The 20,684-nt window shown below is 42.1% G+C and overlaps 3 protein-coding genes across 3 annotated transcripts; 1 reads left to right on the forward strand and 2 right to left on the reverse strand.

Annotated features, from left to right (window-relative positions):
* Positions 1–5,303: 5,303 nt before the first annotated feature.
* Positions 5,304–8,014, reverse strand: mrm2 (mitochondrial rRNA methyltransferase 2). The gene is made up of 2 exons (XM_061846115.1): positions 7,550–8,014; positions 5,304–7,119 (listed from the first exon to the last, which is right to left on the reverse strand). The coding sequence occupies exons 1-2, from the start codon at positions 7,824–7,826 to the stop codon at positions 6,686–6,688; spliced, it is 711 nt and encodes a 236-aa protein (XP_061702099.1). The 5' UTR covers positions 7,827–8,014; the 3' UTR covers positions 5,304–6,685.
* A 139-nt stretch (positions 8,015–8,153) lies between these two features.
* Positions 8,154–11,374, forward strand: nudt1 (nudix (nucleoside diphosphate linked moiety X)-type motif 1). The gene is made up of 3 exons (XM_061846116.1): positions 8,154–8,522; positions 9,935–10,080; positions 10,172–11,374. The coding sequence occupies exons 1-3, from the start codon at positions 8,371–8,373 to the stop codon at positions 10,342–10,344; spliced, it is 471 nt and encodes a 156-aa protein (XP_061702100.1). The 5' UTR covers positions 8,154–8,370; the 3' UTR covers positions 10,345–11,374.
* Positions 11,375–11,529: 155 nt separating this feature from the next.
* On the reverse strand, positions 11,530–20,006 carry snx8a (sorting nexin 8a). Its single transcript, XM_061846114.1, has 13 exons — positions 19,911–20,006; positions 18,931–19,058; positions 17,697–17,829; positions 16,210–16,400; positions 15,424–15,544; positions 15,099–15,235; positions 14,888–14,968; positions 14,643–14,803; positions 13,723–13,852; positions 13,566–13,634; positions 13,336–13,485; positions 13,073–13,222; positions 11,530–11,991 (listed from the first exon to the last, which is right to left on the reverse strand). Exons 1-13 carry the CDS (start codon positions 19,945–19,947, stop codon positions 11,917–11,919), a joined length of 1,563 nt encoding a protein of 520 aa, XP_061702098.1. The 5' UTR covers positions 19,948–20,006; the 3' UTR covers positions 11,530–11,916.
* Between the last annotated feature and the right edge of the window lie 678 nt (positions 20,007–20,684).

Here is a 20,684-nt window from a genome sequence, read left to right on the forward strand (position 1 = left end):
CTGCTGCTGCGGGCTAGTTTATCAAACTTTCTGAGAATCCCCGAAATGATCACTAAACTTTGATGCTACCCTTTGTCTACAATACAATGGATGACGTCACTAAAAAAGCTTAGCAATTTAGCGTTGCCTATTTTATCAGCTATCTACTTCTGACTAGGAAAATTCCTTGAAAGACTGTTGGTTTTGTAAGCATAAAGTTCTTTTTAATGTTTTTTTTTTTCCCTTGGAACATGATCTTTGCAGATGATATTGTGATCTGCAGAAAGGAAGGAGCAGGTGGAGGAACAATTGGAAAGATGGAGGCACGCACTGGAAAGCAGAGGAATGGAGATTAGCCGAAGTCAAACAGAATATATATGTCCATGAATGAGAGGGGGGGGTGGGAGAAGAGTGAGGCTACAGGGGAAGAGATGGCGAGGGTGGACGACTTCAAATACTTGGGGTCAACAATACAGAGCAATGGAGAGTGTGGTAAAGAAGTGAAGAAACGGGTCCAAGCGGGGTGGAACAGCTGGCGGAAGATGTCTGGTGTTCTATGTGACAGAAGAGTCTCCACTGGGATGAAGGGCAAAGTCTATAAAATGGTGGTGAGGCCGGCCATGATGTATGGCTTAGAGATGGTGGCACTGAAGAAACAACAGAAAGTAGAAATTGAGGTAGCAGAAATGAAGATATTGAGGTTCTCGCTTGGAGTGAGCAGGTTAGATAGGATTAAAAATTAGCTCATTAGAGGGACAGCCAAAGTTGGATGCTTTGGAGACAATGTTCGAGAGAGCAGACTTCAAAAGTTTGGACATGTCCAGAGGCGAGAGACTGAATATATTGGTAGAAGGGTGCTGAGGATAGAGCTGCCAAGCAAAAAAGCGAGAGGAAGACCAAAGAAAAGGTTGATGGATGTTGTGAGGAAGGACATGAAGACTGTGGGTGTTTGTGAGGAAGATGCACGAGATGGGTTTGGATGGAAAAAGATGACACACTGTGATGACCCCTGATTGGGACAAGCCGAAAGGAAACGAAGAATTAGAAGAAGTAAGCATAATGTTCGTTTGCCTGCGCCTCACCAATTCATATTGGAGTAGCGTTGTTAAATTGGCGCCGAGCAAGTGTTTTTTTTTATCCCTCGCAGCATTTAAGCGGCTGTTTGAGGAGCTTCGTGGTTGTCTGTCACACTGTTCCATAATGAAGAACAATTTACGCTATTCCCAACAATTTTATCAAGACAGGATCTAATATTAAACCACGCAATGGAAGGTCTGCTGCCGCCGACTCTGCTGAAAACACTGAACTCTTAGAGTAGGCGTTCGCCGAAAGACGGGGAAAGTCTATCCGGAGGGCTGCACTGGAATTCGGCATCAACAAAAGCTCGATTCAGCCGATGCTTCCGAGCGCGATTAAGTGATGAAAACACAGACACATAAAGCTTAACCCGTACTGACTTCAGGTTGTTCGGCAGTAGAAAAAGCCTGAGCAATTAAGGGTCGAAGAAGTTGAAGAGGTGGTGGAGTAACTAAAAGGGGGTCACACTGTACACAAATACAATGAGGCGGGGAGGAGGGGGGGCACATGAATAGGTGATGGGCTAATAAGAACACTAAGTTGTAAAATATGGGATATATTTTTCATGTACATGATCCAAATGTATATGAATAATCTGTGATTGGCTGGCAGCTAGTTCAGGGTGTACACCGCCTCCTGGCCATTGACGGGTAGGATAGGCTGCAGCACACCCGATGACCCTTGTGAGGATATGTGGCTAAGAAGATGAATGGATGGATGGATATGAATCATCAGTGGTTAAAACTGCCACAAACTGATAGTAATTCAAAGAGAATATTAATGTGCACTTAGAATTGAAAATCTTCTTTGGGGTTAGTTTTTTTTTTTTTTTTATCCTTTGTCTGTTTAACCATGTAAGGCAAGTGAAAGAATTCCTTCTATTTACAATGCCGACCTGGACGAAATTTAGGGTTCAGTGTCTTGCCCGACAACAGACACCTGGGGGTCATGATTCGAACCACCAACTCTTGAGTCAGTGTCCCCGAGACCTTCTCTACTGACCAGGTCACAGCATCCCCACTCCACTTTATCCATCTACTGATGGACACTCCAGTCCGGCAAGTACCGGTAACACACCTGAGACGTGCTTAGTAAGCTGCAGTGTAATGACAGTCAGTTTTTGCCGATGAACACATGCATGTTTGCATTTGTTGGGTTAATAAATGTACCTCGATGCCATTTATGCTGGTTCCCATATTTCATTGGATGTATTATAAGTTCGCTGTCAATCATTAGAGCTCATTTCACAAATTTGTGCTTGGTTGAGTGACACCTTGTTTCATAGGAAAACTAAGAGACGATCATTGGAATCACCAAAAAAAATCAAATCGGGTCACTTCTCGTGAAGGCAATATGGTACATTATCCATCCATCCAGTTTCTGAGCCGTTTATCCTCACAAGGGTCGTGGGCCATCTTCAGGCAGGAGGCGGGATACGCCCTCAACTGGTTGCCAGCCAATCCAAGGGCACATGGAGACCGACAACAGTCGCCCTACCAATCACAGCTAAAAGCAATTTAGATTCTCCAATTAATGCATGTTTTTGGGATGTGGGAGGAAACCGGAGTGCCCAGAGAAAACACTGTACATTATTCAAAAATAATAATAATAAATCAGGAGTGCAACTTTTACCACCATGAATACTGTTTACCAAAAATAATCCATTATTCACACTGAAGTGATTAATGGATCTCCAGGATTGAACGCGCATGTCATATTTATGTTTGTCCCTCGCAAATAACACACGTGCACGTGGACCTGCAGCTGGCCACAGAAGAATGAATTAACCTGCAGATGAATCATCAGCATCCATCCTGAGCGAATCGGGCCAAATTAACATAAAACCCAACACTCATTTCCCAATCATTTCAATCTGAATGGGAGGGGGGGGGGAGCAGTGGGAGTGAATAATTGACAAATAATGAAAAGTAAAATTGGTCATTTGTTCACATCTTTTCCCCATCACCTCCTTGAACAGGCAGGGCGGCAGCCATTCATCGCAAACAATCATCTTTGGAGGTCGCGCGCCCTTCAATTCTGTTCATTCAGTATTATTCAGCACTCTTGACACAAACGTACACACCCCACATACGCACGAGCACGCACGGCAGCAGCTCTTTCGTGGCCGCCCCGTAAATGCAAATGCCATCATAATTAGCCCCACTGTTGATTTAGTTGGAATGATCAGATTTTCAAAAATCAATTCGGGAATAATCTCATTTCCATATGATTGGCCATTTTGCATTCATTTGAAGGACTTTTCAATTAGACTGCAAGGAACGGTTCAGTAAGTCAAATGCATCAGGAGTGCACTGCCACATGGGAGATCCCGTCGATGGAAATTAAAGCCCAAGTTGCATTTTAATGACTTTATCACAGTATCCAGCATGCCGAGTGCGCAGCCACCGGGATGTAACAGGCGTTTTTATATGCATAGAAGCCATATTTAACTATCTAAAGAAAGTTCAAAGAGGTTTTGTATGTTACAAATCTTACTGGAAAAGCAAGATAAACACGAGACACTTTATTGTGCACACTGAGACAATCTAATGAAATCCAAATTTTGTCTTGACAAAGACACAACTCAATTTTGATTGACAGTGAGAGAGGTATTACTTTAATGGTGTTTCTCAGTGTTTTTTTTTTCCAAGTCTTGTAGGGCACTCTATGTTCCTGTCTCTTCTGGAAATACAGTAAGTGTTCACCACTGCCAATTCCATCCTTTTTGCGAAGTCAACCCCCATCTGCCGCTCAAAGTTCCTTTACTGAATTGCGTACTTACCCATCACTTCTTCATCGCCCCCAGTTTCCTTCGCCAACACGTCCATTGTAATCTGCACCAATCACGACTCTCTCTGTTTCTGGGATGCACAGGACTACTTTGTCTAGTCCCTTACAGAATATCTATTTAAACTCGCAGTCACATTCTATCTGTAGGGCATAGCCTCTAACCACATTATACATAACACCCCCAATTTCAATTTTCATCATCATCATCACTCGATCTGATACTCCTTTCCCCTCCAAGACATTCTTAGCTAGCTCTTCCTTTAAAATAATCCCTACTCCATGATAAAATAATTTAAACCTTGCACCTAAACTTCTAGCCTTACTCCCTTTCCACAATATATCAACTTTTCTCCTAATCATCATGTCAACTAATTCCTGAGCTTTTCCTGTCATAGTCCCTACACACAGTTGTAGGCTCTGTGCATTCCCCTTTTTCTTCTTAAGACGCATTTCTCTTCATTTCCATTTTTCCCGCCAATGGGCAAAATGTGTTTCCAAATAGAATATTTACCAGCAAAAATATGAGACCGCACAAGTTCATGTGCATTGTCTAAAGGTAAAGTGTGCAGTGGACTGCTAATGGGTACTTTTGCCTGAGAGCAGCAACACTTTCTGTGTGCCGAGCTCCTCCAGTGCTCTCCTTCCTTCCTATTAGTCATGCAATATGTAAGGGTTCCTCATCACTCGTTCTCAATGACAAGAGTGGTCCATTTCTACAAGGCCGCCGGTGCTAATTATTAGCATGAGCGGCGCCGGTAAATGTCTTTCCCCTTGCACCCTCCCGATCGAAACCCAAACAGGAAAAAAAAGTGTACGACAAACACTGTGGGCCAACTCGGAGGGCACCGTGGAGCTCTCCAGGCATCTGCTTCCTGTAAAGCCTTACATATTACTAAGGCTGCGGTACAACACTCGTTGGTTTCCAAGGATGCAACACAACGGGAAGGAAGTCTCACTGCCACCTCAACAGTGCCACCTCCCGAAGACAGTGGCAAAGTGCACCTACATGTTCCTCAAAAGCAACACGTTTAAATTAGCCTTTCCCAAAAATGAGTTTGTTTGTTTTTTTTATTACTACTTTGTTTTGTGCAACTCTCAAATGTTTCAATTTATTGTACTGACTATCAAGTAGGTTGCTTTTTTTTTTTTAACCAAATTTAATAACTTTGGTTGTCCTGACCGAACTGAAACGGAGGTTTAGTCTGATTTGTCTTCAGACAGTGAGAGAAAAAATAAAATGTTTTTTCAGTGTATGCAAACTTCTGGCTTCAACTGTGTCTTAGTTTTATTCTGAGCATGAGGTAAAATAAACTACTGATTCCGGAATCGTTTTTAGTTCAGTACCCATTTAACACTTTGCTAAGTATTGCAATTATAGTTCTAAGAATTACAAGAAGAGAGAAAAAAAAAAAAAAAAATAAATAAATAAAAAATCAACACACTTGTCTTTTGTTAATTAGAAGAGATTCATTTATCATTAGTTGCTGACTGACCAGGAGGAATTGCACAGTTCTACTAACAAAGATGCAACCTGTTTGTCTTCTGTATACCAAATATGATTATGGGTTGTTTTCACGTGACGTCACCCGTTGCGCTGCCTAGAACGGCAGCCATTTCCGATCCCTGAGCTCCGTTACTCCTACATAGGCAAGGTGGACTACATTAAGTTTCGAACTGGATTTATTGAAGACGCGAGCGACCGCACATCAAGCCCAGACTGACTATTAGGCTACCTGGCAGACACACATAATGGGACTCAGGACTGCATCACAAAGGAGGAGCACTTACCTGTATGCTAACACGGAAAACAAAAAGCGGCGGAATATTATATTTTTTAATATATAAGAAAACTCCCATTTATTCAATTTTTTCAAAAAGTATAACCTGTACATTACTTCACCACAAGCAAAGCAAAATATTTATTGTTTCAAACTTGATGACAATGGCAGAAAGACAAAAGAATAAACAAATCCAGTATTTCACAAAATTCCCTAATCTTTTAAGTGACTAACAAAAAAAGGATCTTAACTGTAATGTTGGCCTTCTGAAAAGATTGATTAAGCTTGTTAGCTCGGCGACATATCAGCACAATGGCGGTTGAGCGTGATAGCAGCGTTGGGCAATCGTCCTCAAAGCCAAGTCTACCCTGAAGCAAAGAGCCGCAGAACATCCAAAGTCTTTCGTCAGAAGCGTTAGACGATGTCCCCACTTAGGCAGCCGGACTTGTGTACCGGATTGCGAGGCTTTGAAGAGTGCGCCGACAAGTAACTGGAAAAAGCTTCAGCGAATTGGCGAGAGTAGTCGAAAAAAAGTCAGAGGAAAAAAAATCAGAAGAAGGCTCTCTGGTTGTTAGCAAGTCCTCTCTTGTGTACTGGAGTCCAGAGAGAACCGTGAAACACAAATAGTAACGAGAGTATTCAAGAGACTTCCACACTTGGTACGCATTAGTTAGAGAGGTTAAATGGCGGCGCAAAGTGGTGTATGGGTAATTCGGCAAAACATGCGACGTCAGTGAAAACAACCTATGGACACCAAAAGCCCTTACAAATACACAATAAATGACAAGTTCATCTGATGAATTGTAACAGATAGACTAGAAACATCCAAACAAGTTGAATTTAATTTTTGTTGAAAGACTTCAATTATTGTCAAAATCTGGTCCAGATCTAAATAGCAGGTGATTTGTGACTATAAAAACAAAGCATCCAAGTGTGCATTGTTTTTCCGTCAGAGAAAACATGTATACAAAAATTCAGGTTGTAGCGATTAAGTTGCACAGAAGCAAATAAATACCAAAACCATATTGAAATGATATTGTCTTTCGTGGAGGTAATAAAGTCTATCCCTTGACATGTATCTTGTAATTTCTGGCAAGGAAATACCTCTCAGCAGAGTCTTTCCGGCTCGCGTGTGGCTTTAAACTCTGAACGCTCCCAAACACTAGACAGAGTTTGTGCTGGAGATGAGAGGCCAGGGCGCCGTCCCAATATTTGCACAACAGAGAGCCTCCAGGCCGCAAAATCTTCTCGGCCAAGTCCGACAGAGACAAGCACAACCCGATCAGCTTCTCGTGGTCCAGCTCCCGGAAGCCGCTGGCGTTGGGCGCCATGTCACTCAGGAGGACGTGAGCCCGGCCGCCGGGAAGGAGGTCTGTCACCTTGGCGTGTGTGGCGGGGTCGGTGACATCGTGGCAGGACAGGAAGTGGGCGCCGTCCAGAGACGGTATGTTTAGGAGGTCGATACCGACGACAGTACCCCGGGGTAATGTTGAATCTTAAGTTAAAACACACTTCTGTGAATTAATCAACCTTTATTCACAGCAGGAATGGACATTCCAACACGTAAAAATTTTGCTCAAGTGTCAGTCCTTCCATTTTTCTCTACGTAGTCATGCTGAAATTGCAGTACAACAAACACCAGTGGTATGCTGACTACTACCTTTAGGGTAGTGGTAAGGGAAAATCAGTGCCTCAGTAAAGTTCAGTTGTATCTAACGTTTAAACACAATACGTTTAAGATCTATCAAAAGTGCGATAGATGGCTAGATGGAAAGATTTAGCTACCTTTCGTACACTGAACAGTTTTCAAGGTCTTCACCCCCCTCAGTAATCATTGGATTGTTTTGATGTACACTAAATTGGATTGAACTGGACAGTTTATTTTCTAAAACTGTGCTTGACTTAAGCACTTTCGCTGCACTCACCGGTCCCCGCTGAGTTGACCCGGTGCACGGCCACCTGACTCCAGGCTCCCGGCGCCGCACCGCAGTCCACCACGCCGCATCCCGGTTGCAGGAGGCGGAACTTGTCGTCGACTTCCAGCAACTTGAAGGCGCTCCGGCAGCGAAAGTTGAGGGCGTGCGAAGCTTTAACGTAAGGGTCGTTCGACTGCCGGGCGAGCCACCTCTGCTCCGCAATGCGTTTTTTCTTCAGTAGAGGACTTGAAGAATGGAAAAATCTCCGGTGGACTAAACTAAACATGTTTTAAGGTCACATTGTAAGGGAAGGGAGAATAACAGGAAGTATATCTAGCTGCGCGTGTGTCAAAACGGTGTCCATCATCTCTGTATGTCCCTTAAAACGACTCAAGCATAGAGTTATTCCCATGATGACTGCTGTATTTATTTGATAGAAAAAGACAGTTTGCTTGCGTTATAGGAGTTTGACTTTTCAATAAATATAACACACAACCTCCGCTGAGGTTTATTTTCCTCTAATGCCTTGTAAAATGTAGGTCTCAAATCGCTTATATGCAGGAACCTAATACTTGTTTTCAGTCGGCTCTATTTCAGAGTGACACATCCTGAGCGAGAGTGGTGAATCCCAAATAATGTATCTCGAGTTAGTTGATTAATTTACATACAATTCGTTTTAAAATATTTACTAAGCAGAAACAGAAAAGGTGACGATTCTAGGGTTGGCACTTGGTTTAAGTGTATTTGCCTAACTGGATTAAATTACACGTAGTTTATGTTAATTGTGGTCGAGTCCTTTTTTTTTTGGGGGGGGGGGGGGGACAGGTGGGATGCTGCGTTCCAAGCTGCTAACCCTGGTTCTGGTGCTCCAGCCCAACAAGGTGCTACTGGGCATGAAGAAGCGAGGATTTGGAGCTGGGAGGTGGAACGGTTTTGGGGGCAAGGTCCAACTTGGAGAAACTGTTGAGGAAGGAGCAAGAAGGTATCTTTCTTTCTTTCTTTTTTTTTTTGTTAAGAAGAGGCTATTATTGCCTCAATAAGCAGCCATAAAAGTCTTTAAGTAATAATTTAACAATAACAATTTAATAATTTAACTAATATTTTTTATAAACTGAGTAATAATTGCATAAACTTGTACATGGTTTCATGCATATCATGTAGACTCACCACAGCAAATGTCACACGCTCAGAATTATTTTTTTTTTTTTGCACATGGTATTTTGTTGTTGCATGAGTACGTTACATTTATTCAATTAACACTCATGTTTGTCAATAATATTAAAGTGGAAAAAAACAATTTTATACTTGAATAATTCAGTATGTAACAAATGAACTTGAAATCAAATTGAAACTTTTAGGACATCACTCACTTAGTCATGGGACATTATGCAGCTCTGGTTTTCCTCTGATGGCTGAAGTGTAACTGTTTAAAATGAAAAAGAAAATCTTGTGCCAACATGAAAAGTACAAATCAATATTGCAAAAAAACAAGACGTAAACTCACTTTTATGGGCCACATTAGGGCCCCCGGGCTACCAATTTGACACCTATGTTTTAGGGTCTTACTTTTTTGTGAGCAAACAAATAATGTTATGTTGGTAGCAAGCAAGCTGGCTTAGTGCAGTGTTTCACAAACCTTATTGAGCAACAATAACGTTTTACATTTGAGGTCTCATTACACTTGCAAACATGCTCCAAAAAATGAATGCACAGATTAATAAACTGTACGGAACGTTGCGTGACCCAATCAAGTTTAAGAAACAAAGTTAGCCGACCGACTCTGTGTGTGCTGCAATCAACAAACATGTAAGGGTCCATGACGATGGTTTGAAGTTAAATTTGCTTAAAAAATAAAATAAAATGAAAATGTTTTTGTGGCTGGTGTCTTTGGACAAAGGTAAATACATTAATATTATTGTAAAATGATGGCGAGGCTTTATTTGTGTTTACTTATTGGCTTTTTCCCTAGACTATATGGTTGAGCTATTTACCCATGCCAGAAAAAAATGCTTTTGCCTGTTTTGCCAAATGCAGAAGTCTGTAGCACATATGCATATAATGTATACTCCGCTATCCAGACATCGTACTTTAGATGTAAACTTTTGACCTCAAAGTAAACAATATGAAATTCTCTCTCATTCTTGTGGAATTTAACAAAATTTAATTTTGGTGATCCTGACTGAGCTGAAACAGGAGAGGTTTAGTCTGATTTGACCTGAGACAGCGAGACAAAAAAAATGAAATAATTTTGCAATGTATGCAAACTTGTGGCTCCAACTGTACCTAAAGTTAACTAGTCAGCTTCGCAGATTCTTGGGATGGTGGAGGCTTCATCTTACTTTTTGACACTCGCAATGGGGGAAAGAATGTACAGTAGTATTTTTTTGTTTTCAGGGAACTCCTTGAAGAAAGTGGGCTCACAGTGGACACGCTGGAAAAGGTCGGGAACATCCAGTTTGAGTTTGTCGGTGACTCGCAGCTGCTCGACGTCCATATTTTCCGGTCAGACTCGTACAATGGAGAGCCGATGGAAACAGAAGGTGCATTTTCCACAATACCGCAGTGTACCTGGAAGCGCTTAATTGGGAACAGGATGCAAACTCTTACTCTTTTCACTTTCTCTTGCCGTAGAAATGAGACCGCAGTGGTTTGACATTGACAAAATCCCCTTTGACCAAATGTGGCCTGACGACGTGATGTGGTTCCCGCTGCTCCTGCAGAAGAGGAAATTTGTGGGCTACTTTCACTTCCAGGGCCACGACGTCATCCTGAGCCACACGCTGAAAGAGGTGGAGGAGTTGTAAGAAGGTGACGGGAAACTGCGTAGGAGGTGTCACATTCCTCAGTGCCTGCTGGTCAGAGAAAAGACTCTGAAATACTGATGTGGAAATTATACTGTGCAAAAATGTGCTATTACTTAGGGATTTAATTTGAATACTGCTAAAATGACATAATGGTATACTGTATAACCAAAACAATTAGCGATGGGCCTAAAAATCAATCTAGTCATCGGTCAACTGTATGTAATTTACATTTATCGTGAATACTTGTATTTCCCCTTCATGATAATTATTTGTCAATCTATTTTGGGGGAACTTATCTTTGCCATTTGCTGAAACATCACCTGTTTGGTTGTTTTGCATATAGGCCAAAGCATCTCGCGTATAAAAATCTTGCTTTGGCGCCATCTGGTGGCACCATGGGGGCAAGCATCTGTTGAACTGAGGAAAGGCGTCTCATTTATTCAGATCATAGCTTTGTCTAATCGTGAAAAAATGGTTTGATCACATCATGTGGCGTCTAAAGAGAGTGGAAAAATATTTTAGTGCGGGTGTCACAAGTGTATTTTCTTACACTCAGTGCAACACTGACATGGCTAAATATTTTCATAACACTCAATGCACATGCACAAATGTTCCAAATTCGTCATGACTAAAAGCAGTCCCAAGACAACAGCATGAAAATGTGCTCCCTAACGGTTGCTAGTGGCATCAAAGCAATCAGATTGGACGGCTAGTAAGTGCTTTGAGCTCCCTGTGTCGCAATGTTGTCTCCATGACAACAAAGGTTCATTACTAGTCGGTTTAATTATGTAATTATTAAGATGTTGACAAAAAACACAAAATTACTTCCATTTATATATCAGTCAACTTTAATTTTCTATACAGTTCTTGCAAATAAATGCTTGTGCGCTCTTGGTAAGCCGCTAATCAATTATTTTTTTTCATTTTTTTTTTAAATGTGAAATTTTAACAATAACAGTGTTCCAAAACGTCTTTGAAACTGGAGTTGCTTGGATTGTCTGATTGCTACAATACATATTGCACAGCTGGAGTGTTTTGTGTGGTGCCATTAAATAGTTCAGCTAGTGTTGTCAGTATTGTGCTGGTTTGAGTTTAGGCACTCTGAAATTAGCTTTTGGGCCATTAGCATGCGGTAGACACGCCAACAAACAATTGCTTAAAACAAGACAGAAAATATGAAGCACACAGATAAAAATGTGTATCATCCTTATCAAAAATCTGAGCTCTGGGAGTAAAAATGAACAGTATTCTCAGGATTTAAATAAAGTAAAATGACTTAATCCCTACCCCAACATTTGACACAATAAGTTAGAAAGATAAAGGGCTGGAATGTCCACCGTGCTAACTGGTCCCGTACAGACTGGAGAATTTCCATCGTAGTTGGCAGTAAAAATTGATTTGGACGTTCAAGCGTTAGCCAACGGCCAAAACGTCAAAAGGCCAACCCTAATAAATTCAAACAGTGATTGGTAGCAAACGCTACTTGTATTAAATGTGATGCGCGGTGTGCAGTGGGAGAGCTCCTTCTTCCAGTTTGCGATTGTTTCCCCTCTTGCGTCGCAATTCCATTTATTAGAGTTTCAAGCTGTTGTTTTCTCCAAAGAGACAGCCAAGCTTTGGCTGGAGTTCATTCCAAACGGCACCCATCTGGAAAGAAAGGAACACCTTATTTCACCATTATTTGTTAAGAAGCTTTCCAATTTACAATTTGAAACAACGGAAGAAGAAAAAAACTGGGTGGGGATTTACGAGTAAACGAGTCTTTGGACTCATTTAAGTTTGATTTACTCATTTAGCAAATTTTTATGATAGTTTAGTTGTAGTTTTTATTGTCACAGAGAGGTTTACCGAATTTCAACGTGTGGTCGCAACGCGCTTCCGTGTACGATGAGCCGATTCGCTGCCTTTTATTTTTTTCCAATTATGAATGAATGCGAGTTTGTGTAAAAGCAGGGGTCATTCATTTAAATATTGGTAGGGTTGCGCCAGGAAGGGCATCCGGCGTAAAAATTGTGCCAAACATATATGTGCGGGACAAGCCAAAAGAATTTGTATTGGAAAAAAACTGAACTATGCAGCATTTATTCTTGATTAAGAACAGATCCAGGAACGAAGTATTTGTATGCCTCTAGACTTTTCTATGCTTTCAAACTCATCCGTGTAAATCTCGGCAACTTCCTCACCAGATCCATGCGTAGGTCCAGTTGTCCAAGGCAAGCGGAAGCGGTTTAATAGTCCACTTTCTTATCGGCGAAAACATCGACTTTGGCATTAAATATGGGTTCTCTATGCCAAATGTCTCATTTTTCCACGTACCTTCGATTATTACCACCTTCTAAATGTTTAACGGTATCAGACAAAACTCTGGGCGTCGTGCTATAAAATGTATTTTCGCGTCGTCTCCAACCGACATAGCATTGAAGAATGCTTTGTTTGACCGACACTTCCGGCCAGTGACGTGATTTGATGACGAAGTTGCACGAGCACCATAGGCAATTATAAAGGCGTTTCTTTGGAGTGTTTTATGTGTATTAGTTTTTATATTAGGACAGGACTTTAGCGGCATCTTTTTAGGGTGTTTTAGAACAAGCAAAATGTAAAAGTGAGTTTTTTTAACAAATAGCTTGGTGTAGCAAGGGAAAAAATGTGAATAGTGAACCACGAATATCCAGGGGATTTTTGTATATGAGGAAATAGAAATAAGAATATATAGAAAGAACAGGATCACCTCTCTGTGTCCTTGCACCTGGGAATTGACAAAGGCTCCCAGGACGTGGGACGTGATGGGCAGGTAGGTGAAGATGAGCTGCGTCTCTTGGTGGAGGCAGAAAAGCGAAAAGTAGTTGCGCAACTCCATGATCTGTATGGCATTCTCTTGCTAGGAATAGAATCAAAGAACAGGAGCAGAAAAAAAAAAAAAATATATATATATATATATATATATATGAACATTGTTTGTAAACGTTTTTCATCCGTGTGTTAAAGTATGACCTGAACAATCCGCGTTTGGAGCTGCTCCACGGAGGCTTGCTCTTTGGGCTGCACAGAGGCGCTCATCATCTGCTTCTTCATCACGCCGTACTTGAGCAGGGCCCGGTGGTGCTCGTGGAGCATGCCCTTCTCGTGGCGCTCGCACAGGTCCTGGAGATGGAGGAGTCAGTTCATTTATTCATTTTAACACCTTGAAGAAGTCTCGACAGCAACATGAGAGCCAAGCTCACCCTGTAAGACTGCAGCAAATCCAGGAAAAGATTCAGTCTTTCCACAACATCATCCTCTTCCCGTCTGCCCTGAGGTCGTGAACCGAAACGAGTTTACTTCCCAATTGTCACTTTGGAGTCGGCGAGCTGTGGAGCATACTTGACGTGCACGTTGTACCTGCTGAGCCGCTTTGTCTGAGAGCACGGCAAACTCCACCGATAGGCTTTTGAGAGACCGACACAGGCGCTCCCATGTGCCCTGCGACGAGGCCAACGACGGAAGAGATGACGTGTCCGAGCTCAACGTGCTGCGGGTGAAAGATGAGGATTGAAATAAATTAAAATGCCATTGAATGTTATTGAAATGGTATTCGTCCTTTAATGCTGCGACGCCCCAAAAAGTGAAATTAATTTGTGATGTTAAATAAGGACCAATAGCACAACTGTACTTTATTTTATTTTTTTTAAATGTAATTAAACAGAACATAGACAATCAATCAATTTGTCCATCATAATTTGATTCTACAATACAATTCATTGTGCTCCTGCTTGTGGCGCGCCAAACTTGGCAGTTCTCACGCAAAAAGAACAGCACTTGGACTACTATCCTGTCATATTATTCATATTTCAAAAAGGATAAATAATATCCCTGTGAGTATTGTTATCTTTCTATCTGTCTTGCTCCGCCGTCATTATTTGAACAACCATTTTAAAACCGTGACTATCAATGCAAACCATTAGCATGTCAATTGGGTTTTGCATTGTTTGTTAGCATGAAGGTAATCGGCCTTTCCTGAGGCAAGGCTATGTGGCCGTTTTAAATACGCATATGTGGAATTGTTTTTGATTTATGTTATTTTGTAAGTAAACTTGAACTGGGAGAGGTATTAAGTGGCTTGCAGCTTCTTGTTTGATTATTTTGTCAATGTCTGCCAAACTGCTGCCTACTGTAAAGTGAGTTGAATTGCCACCATGGAGCACTCACAAGTCAAAGCAAAAAAACAAAAACAAAAAACTGGCCGAATGACAGCTTGTATCTCAAAAAAAACATTTGTTTTTCCGAGCCTCTGGAATTACACTCGTGCAATAACAAAATACCTGAGCTCCCTGCCAAACATGAGGAGGTCGCTCGCATTCCCCTTGGATCGCTCGGCGATCTTCTCGGCCCGCTCGCGCAGCTTGTGAACACTGTTGTGGACGTTCTTGATCAGCTCCCTGCTCGCAGAGAACTGCACCTGGACGTCAGCGGGGAGATATTCCTGGGGAAAAGGCCAAAGATCCCAATGAGCCATTCTCAGTTTTTTTTCCCGGTAGTTGCGAGTTTGTTTAATCGATTAACAAACCTTTGCTAGAGCTGCATTTCTGTTGGTCATGAACTCGTCGCCCGTCCTCTTGTAAGTATCACGCAGCCTAATCTGGACATCCTGTTTGCAAAGTAGGTCGAAGTCGGGGAGATTGAGGGGGTTAAGGGACAATGAATTGCTGGAAGTTGCCATGGCAATATCACTACATGGCTTGCAGAGCCAGCATGTTTGGAGAAACGAAAACACGTACGGAGCCGCTGAAGGTGAAGAAGGTCTTGACCAGCTCATCCTCTGAGAAAAAAGGGTGCTGCGCCACCAGGTTGAGGAATCTGCCCAGCGCACGCCTCCTCCCCTCGATAAACTCCCGCTCAGAAACGGAGGTCAGGACTGCGGACCGCGACAGAAATCTTTACATTACATTACAAGTACTGTATCTGGAAAGTGGTATTAAGTGCTTGGGCTCTGTGGCCAAAACAGTTGAGGATATGAAAAGGAAATGGGTTACATAGCAATCAAACTGCCAAGCTCGACATCCTGTTTTGTTAACAAAGCAATGCGAAGCGTTGGCACACTACCTCCTTTTAACATTCTTTTGGGCGGAAGCGAAGGCACAACTCTGTAGGCGAATCGCTGGAGCAGGATTTCATGGAAGACGTCAAAGTCACTGTAGCGCCGGTAAACTGACATTTTGTAACGCTGAGGGATAAAAAAATAAAAAGGAGATTTTGTGCAATCTGATTGCGGCCAAATTGATTTCAGTGCTGATAAAGGGGGAGGGGGGGGGGACTCCCTAGTAAGAAACCTGCAAAAGAACCCAGGAGCGAAAGGCTATTTTAGATGGGAGAACAATGGGCACAACAACAGCCATATCAACAAGTAATAGTCCCATGAAAACAGCAACGACAGTGATACATATGTTCTCCAACCATACCGTAGATTACAAACAGAAGCAACATAACATCCTACAAGAATGACGACGATAAGGATAGAGGCTACTTCAGATGGGAGAACAATGGGCACAACAACAGCCATAATCAACAAGTAGTAGCCCCATGAAAACAGCAACGACAGCGATTATGGATGTTCTCCCATCTATATCATTGATAAACAGAAGCAATGTACCATACTACAAGAACGACGACGAGAAGGATGGAGAAAAGAGAAGTACACCTGAGTGAAAATATAATCTTAGTATATATTCCTTGAGTTTTAAATCTAAAAATGGATCATTTTCATCGGCAATATACAGTACATACAACAAAGCTAGCCACTGACCTTCGCTACTTTATGTTAAAACACAAAGATTTTACTAGCCAAAAAGCGACAGCAAGTCATTTTCAATGGTGCAATCGCGTCCTTACCAGGCTGGTGATCTGGTACTCCACATGCTTGAGGAACAGGCCTTTCTTCTCCGGTATGAGCTCCACCTTGACCGCATCTCTGTCCAGCAGCCGGTCCAAGTTCAGCGACAGCGTCAGCGGGTCCTCCTGAGCTGGCTGCATCCTCAGCGTGCGCAAGTCCTTCGGCTCCCCCAGCTGAGGCTTCGGAAGCTCTGGAACGCACAGAGCCACCCCCCTCACGACTTGTAATATTTACACATGGGCGCTACTACTCCTGCTTGCAGTGAAGCAACGGCTCACGTACGGAACGTCCCTTTTGGAAAGCAGCTATCTCATATTTTGGCCGGAATACGTGCCGACGGACTGTGATCTTTCATTCACCCCCCGTCCAAGTGCATTCCTGAAAAACCGACTCCATTGCATGTAATCAGTGACAAATGCGGAAAACTTGTTCTTGTGCACGGAGGGTTTTATGTAGTTGGCGGCTGTACTGGTCACACCTGAACTAACAGTGAGGGCCTTAACTAATTCCACAAAGATCTGACGCAAGCCCGTCTAATGCCTACCTTTACTACATAAAAACCATCCACGTCCTGTACTATCATCTTGACACCATGTGTGTAGAGGGGACAGGAAGCGGAAACTTGGTCCTTGTTGAAATAAAAGCTTTTTCTTATAGCAAAATACAGGACTAAAAATATTAATTTTTATTATTAATTTACGTGACAATATGTTGTAATCATAACTACACACAACCAGGCACGTTTGAAATACTTTGTCGGCTGTTGAACGGAGAAATGTCTCCAAACATTTGCGTGATCGTGTAATTCTCGGAAATAAAAACACTCGTTATGTTGAACAGTTAGGCCTAATACACAAGTGTATTTTAATATTGGTCAAATAAGTTGTACGTGGATATTGGAGAATTTTTTTAGGTGGTGCTTTGTGAAAAAAAAAGTATATATATATATATATACACACACACACACACAGTATTTTTCGCACTATAAGGCGCACCGCATTATAAGGCGCACCTCCAATGAATGGCCTATTTTAAAACTTTTTCTATGTATAAGGCGCACCCGATTATAAGGCTCATAGAATAAATGCTTCAGTAGAGGTTGGGGTTACATGATGCATTCATTAGATGGAGCTGCACTAAAGGCTCAGTATTGATCCATATATAAGGAGCATCTGATTATAAGGCGCACCGTCGGCTTTTGAGAAAACTAAAGGTACTTTAAACTTGTACTTTAGATCCTCACAGCTTATTCTCAATGGTTTGAACATCAGGCATATTTTTACAAAATAGTTCAGTTGAACTCAAAATTATACCGGTTTTGGGCATTTGCCATAGTATTTGGGATATTTTTCCCCCATAAAAAGATGACAGGGGGCAAAAGCTAACACCCGTTTTGTATGTCCGACGAGGCGCCGAAGACGTTACAGCAACAGCTCAGACTGAGCTTTGACACCCGGAAGGATGAAATGTTGGCTCGCTTATCCACCTTGTATGTAGTTCTCCAGGACTTTGGGACTGGGCTGCTTGCCTTGCTGGGCGACGGCGATTAAAGCAAGCGCTTTGTAGAGCGACAGCTTGCTCAGGAATCCGTCGGCGGCCGCGTCCACGTGCTCGGCGATCTGAGGGGGGCCCAAAAAAAAAAAAAAAAAAGCTACTTCTGTTTTTACAAATTTCTTGTCTTTGCACCCATCTTGAGCTACATGACATCAAAAATATATTTCATACACTCCTATTATTTTTTTAACACCTGCCTCCTTCTCATGAAGTGTTCTGAAAGTTCGACATTGAGTCGTTGGTAAGCTTTCTAATTATTTTCACACCCCCCTTCAAAAGATTGATAGGAGATGAAATGAAGAGAAGAACAAGATAAACATTTGGGGTTTCATGCGCAGGTATTTCCATCTGGTTCTGAAACACACATTTTTAGGAGTGCGAAATTACCAGAACATGTGACTCGCGAGTGTGGTTTGTTGCTGAGGTGTTTTCTACGCTGTGCTCGGTTTCATATTAGAGGTTTGGCCAGCGAAGACGAGCTAATGCCAGCCAACATCCGAACCAGAGATTTTTATAGGGGTGGAAAACGAGCAATTGCAAAAGAAAGTCACTAGTCATAGCCAGTACAACCGTGTACTAAGTAACACGTGGACATGGTCGATAGAGCTGCGACGCTGAATGAATTAATCCAAAACTAGTTTGATAATTGATTATCCATTAAGAGGCACCGTTTGACTGACCTGTGCAAATAAATATTCTCAGATTTCCATACTCCTCTTTGTTTCGAATCAAAACAAAACATCTGCTTTCACTTTGGAGAACAACGATCCACGATGTACGTTTGTGCCATTTCTTGCGGCCCTGCAGGGTGACCGGTGAAAACAGCAGCAGTTGATGACGACAACATTAAGAGAGCTGTAAAGGATGACTACAAAACAACACTTTCGGTATTTGACAGCAGCAACAAAACAGGAAGAAAAGTACGGATGCGACAGTGAGTAGAGGATGCAAACCACTCATTAGCAAGAGCAACATGAAGGCCAGCATGTAACAAAACGTACACACACGCGCGAGCCTTCAAAAGTTTGATGGACTGATGCGATGAGGCACTTGCCAAGCAATTATACCAACAAATAAAACCTGAGAGCACTCAAAAGCCCCAAAACATTTCATCAACAAAAGTTTCTCATATAAAAAAAATAATAAAACATTGAATAGTGAATCACCTGGGCTTGAACCGCCTTGGAGAGTTTGGTGCTTTCGAGCAACCTTTGAAACACTTCAACTTGAACCTTCTCATCGTTCTGGCGGCAGACGGCCTCGTATACCTCCCTGTAATAGGTGGGAACTGAGCCTGAAAAGGAAAAAGAACATCGTTAGACATTAGAAAAATTGGAAGATAAAAAATGACATTCATCCATGTTCTGCCATCATTAGAGGTCAAAGGTGAGCTGGGTAAGCAGATGGCGCCCGCAAACGACGATCCACATTCAAATTCACAATTTAGTCTCCAATGTCCCTATCGTGCCGATTTTTGGAATGCTGGAGGAAGCCGGAGCCACACAAACTGGAGGACATGCAAAGTCCACGCAGAGAGGCCGCAGCCCAGATTCAAGCCAGAACCTCAGAAACAAAACACAGCCGCGTTAAACATTGCTCAGCATCTTGCCGAAATCTGCGCCATCATCACAAATCATATCACTAATTGCACCTCACTCACGTGACTGTTGTGCCTTAGTTTATGATCAACCCTTACAGGTGAGATCCCCGAGCTTTACAATTTTTCCCTATATGCCGGCATAAATTTAACCTTTTTTTTTTTGTTTGTTTGTTTGTTTTTGCCATTAAACTGAAGCCAAAATAGCTTTGAACATAAACTAGTTTCTTGCGCATAATGTTCAGGTCTTGACTAGTACACTAAATGGAGAAAAGTCCATCAAAATGTCACCAAGTGACACAATTTTGCATGAAACACGCAGGTGGAGCAACTTTTAAAAACAACCATTAAAAAAAAATAATAATAAAGTTCAAAAGTTGAAAACACCGAGTTCTCATCGGCACTTCAGCGGCGACCGCGCGGCCAGCCGGATCGTTTTAGCTCACTTGTAGGTGCATCGACACGGGCAGCGAACTCGAGAACAAAGTTTTTATCTTGCAAAATAGCGCAGGAGAGGACGTTGTGAGTGGGGAAATGCACGTACTGTACCTTCATTGATCTCCGCAGCCATGACTCGGACTGTCATGTGAGCGCAAGAGCGCCTCCATGTGATTTCCTGCAGAAGGGGGGGAACAAGCCACTTGTTTCTTAAAGTTATAGTCCACTGCTTCGGGTTTAAAGTCCACTGGCCACTACAAAGTGAAATCTATAACGTGACAAGAGTGCCTTGGACTTCGTTTAATATTTTAATTCAAACGGGTATTTATACAGTATTTCATTTAAATGTTTTTTATTTCTGTTTTTATTTTGTTTTTCTCTTCATTGCAGTGTTATTTTTCACTGGTCCCGGTTAGTTAGTTACCGCAACAAACTTCTGGTGTCTTCTTTTTTTATTTTCACCACTTTTAGAGGAGTTTCCATACTTTTAATCTGCCAAATTTCAAATTGCCTTTTGTATTGAATAATAAAGTTAAGATACTGCAAGCATTTCGGTGAATAGTTACGCAAATTATATTTGGCTTCTGATTTGAAACTAGCGAACCGTCAATTTGTCGTGTATGTGGAAATCAAGTTCATTTCCTTAGACGCTTATCCTCACGAGGGTTGCGGGGAGTGCTGGAGCCTATCCCGGCTGTCAACGGGCAAAAGGCGGGGTACACACCGAACTGGTTGCCAGGCAATCGCAGGGCACATCGAGACAAGCAGCCGCACTGACAATCACACCTAGGGGCAATTTAGATTGTCTGAAATCAAGTATTTTCTATATTTGGCAATGAATATTTCAGATATCTGTGGAGACTCCACTCTTCCTTGCACTTGTTT

This window comes from Syngnathoides biaculeatus, chromosome 16 (assembly GCF_019802595.1).
Source record: "Syngnathoides biaculeatus isolate LvHL_M chromosome 16, ASM1980259v1, whole genome shotgun sequence".
Classification (NCBI taxonomy): Eukaryota; Metazoa; Chordata; class Actinopteri; order Syngnathiformes; family Syngnathidae; genus Syngnathoides; species Syngnathoides biaculeatus.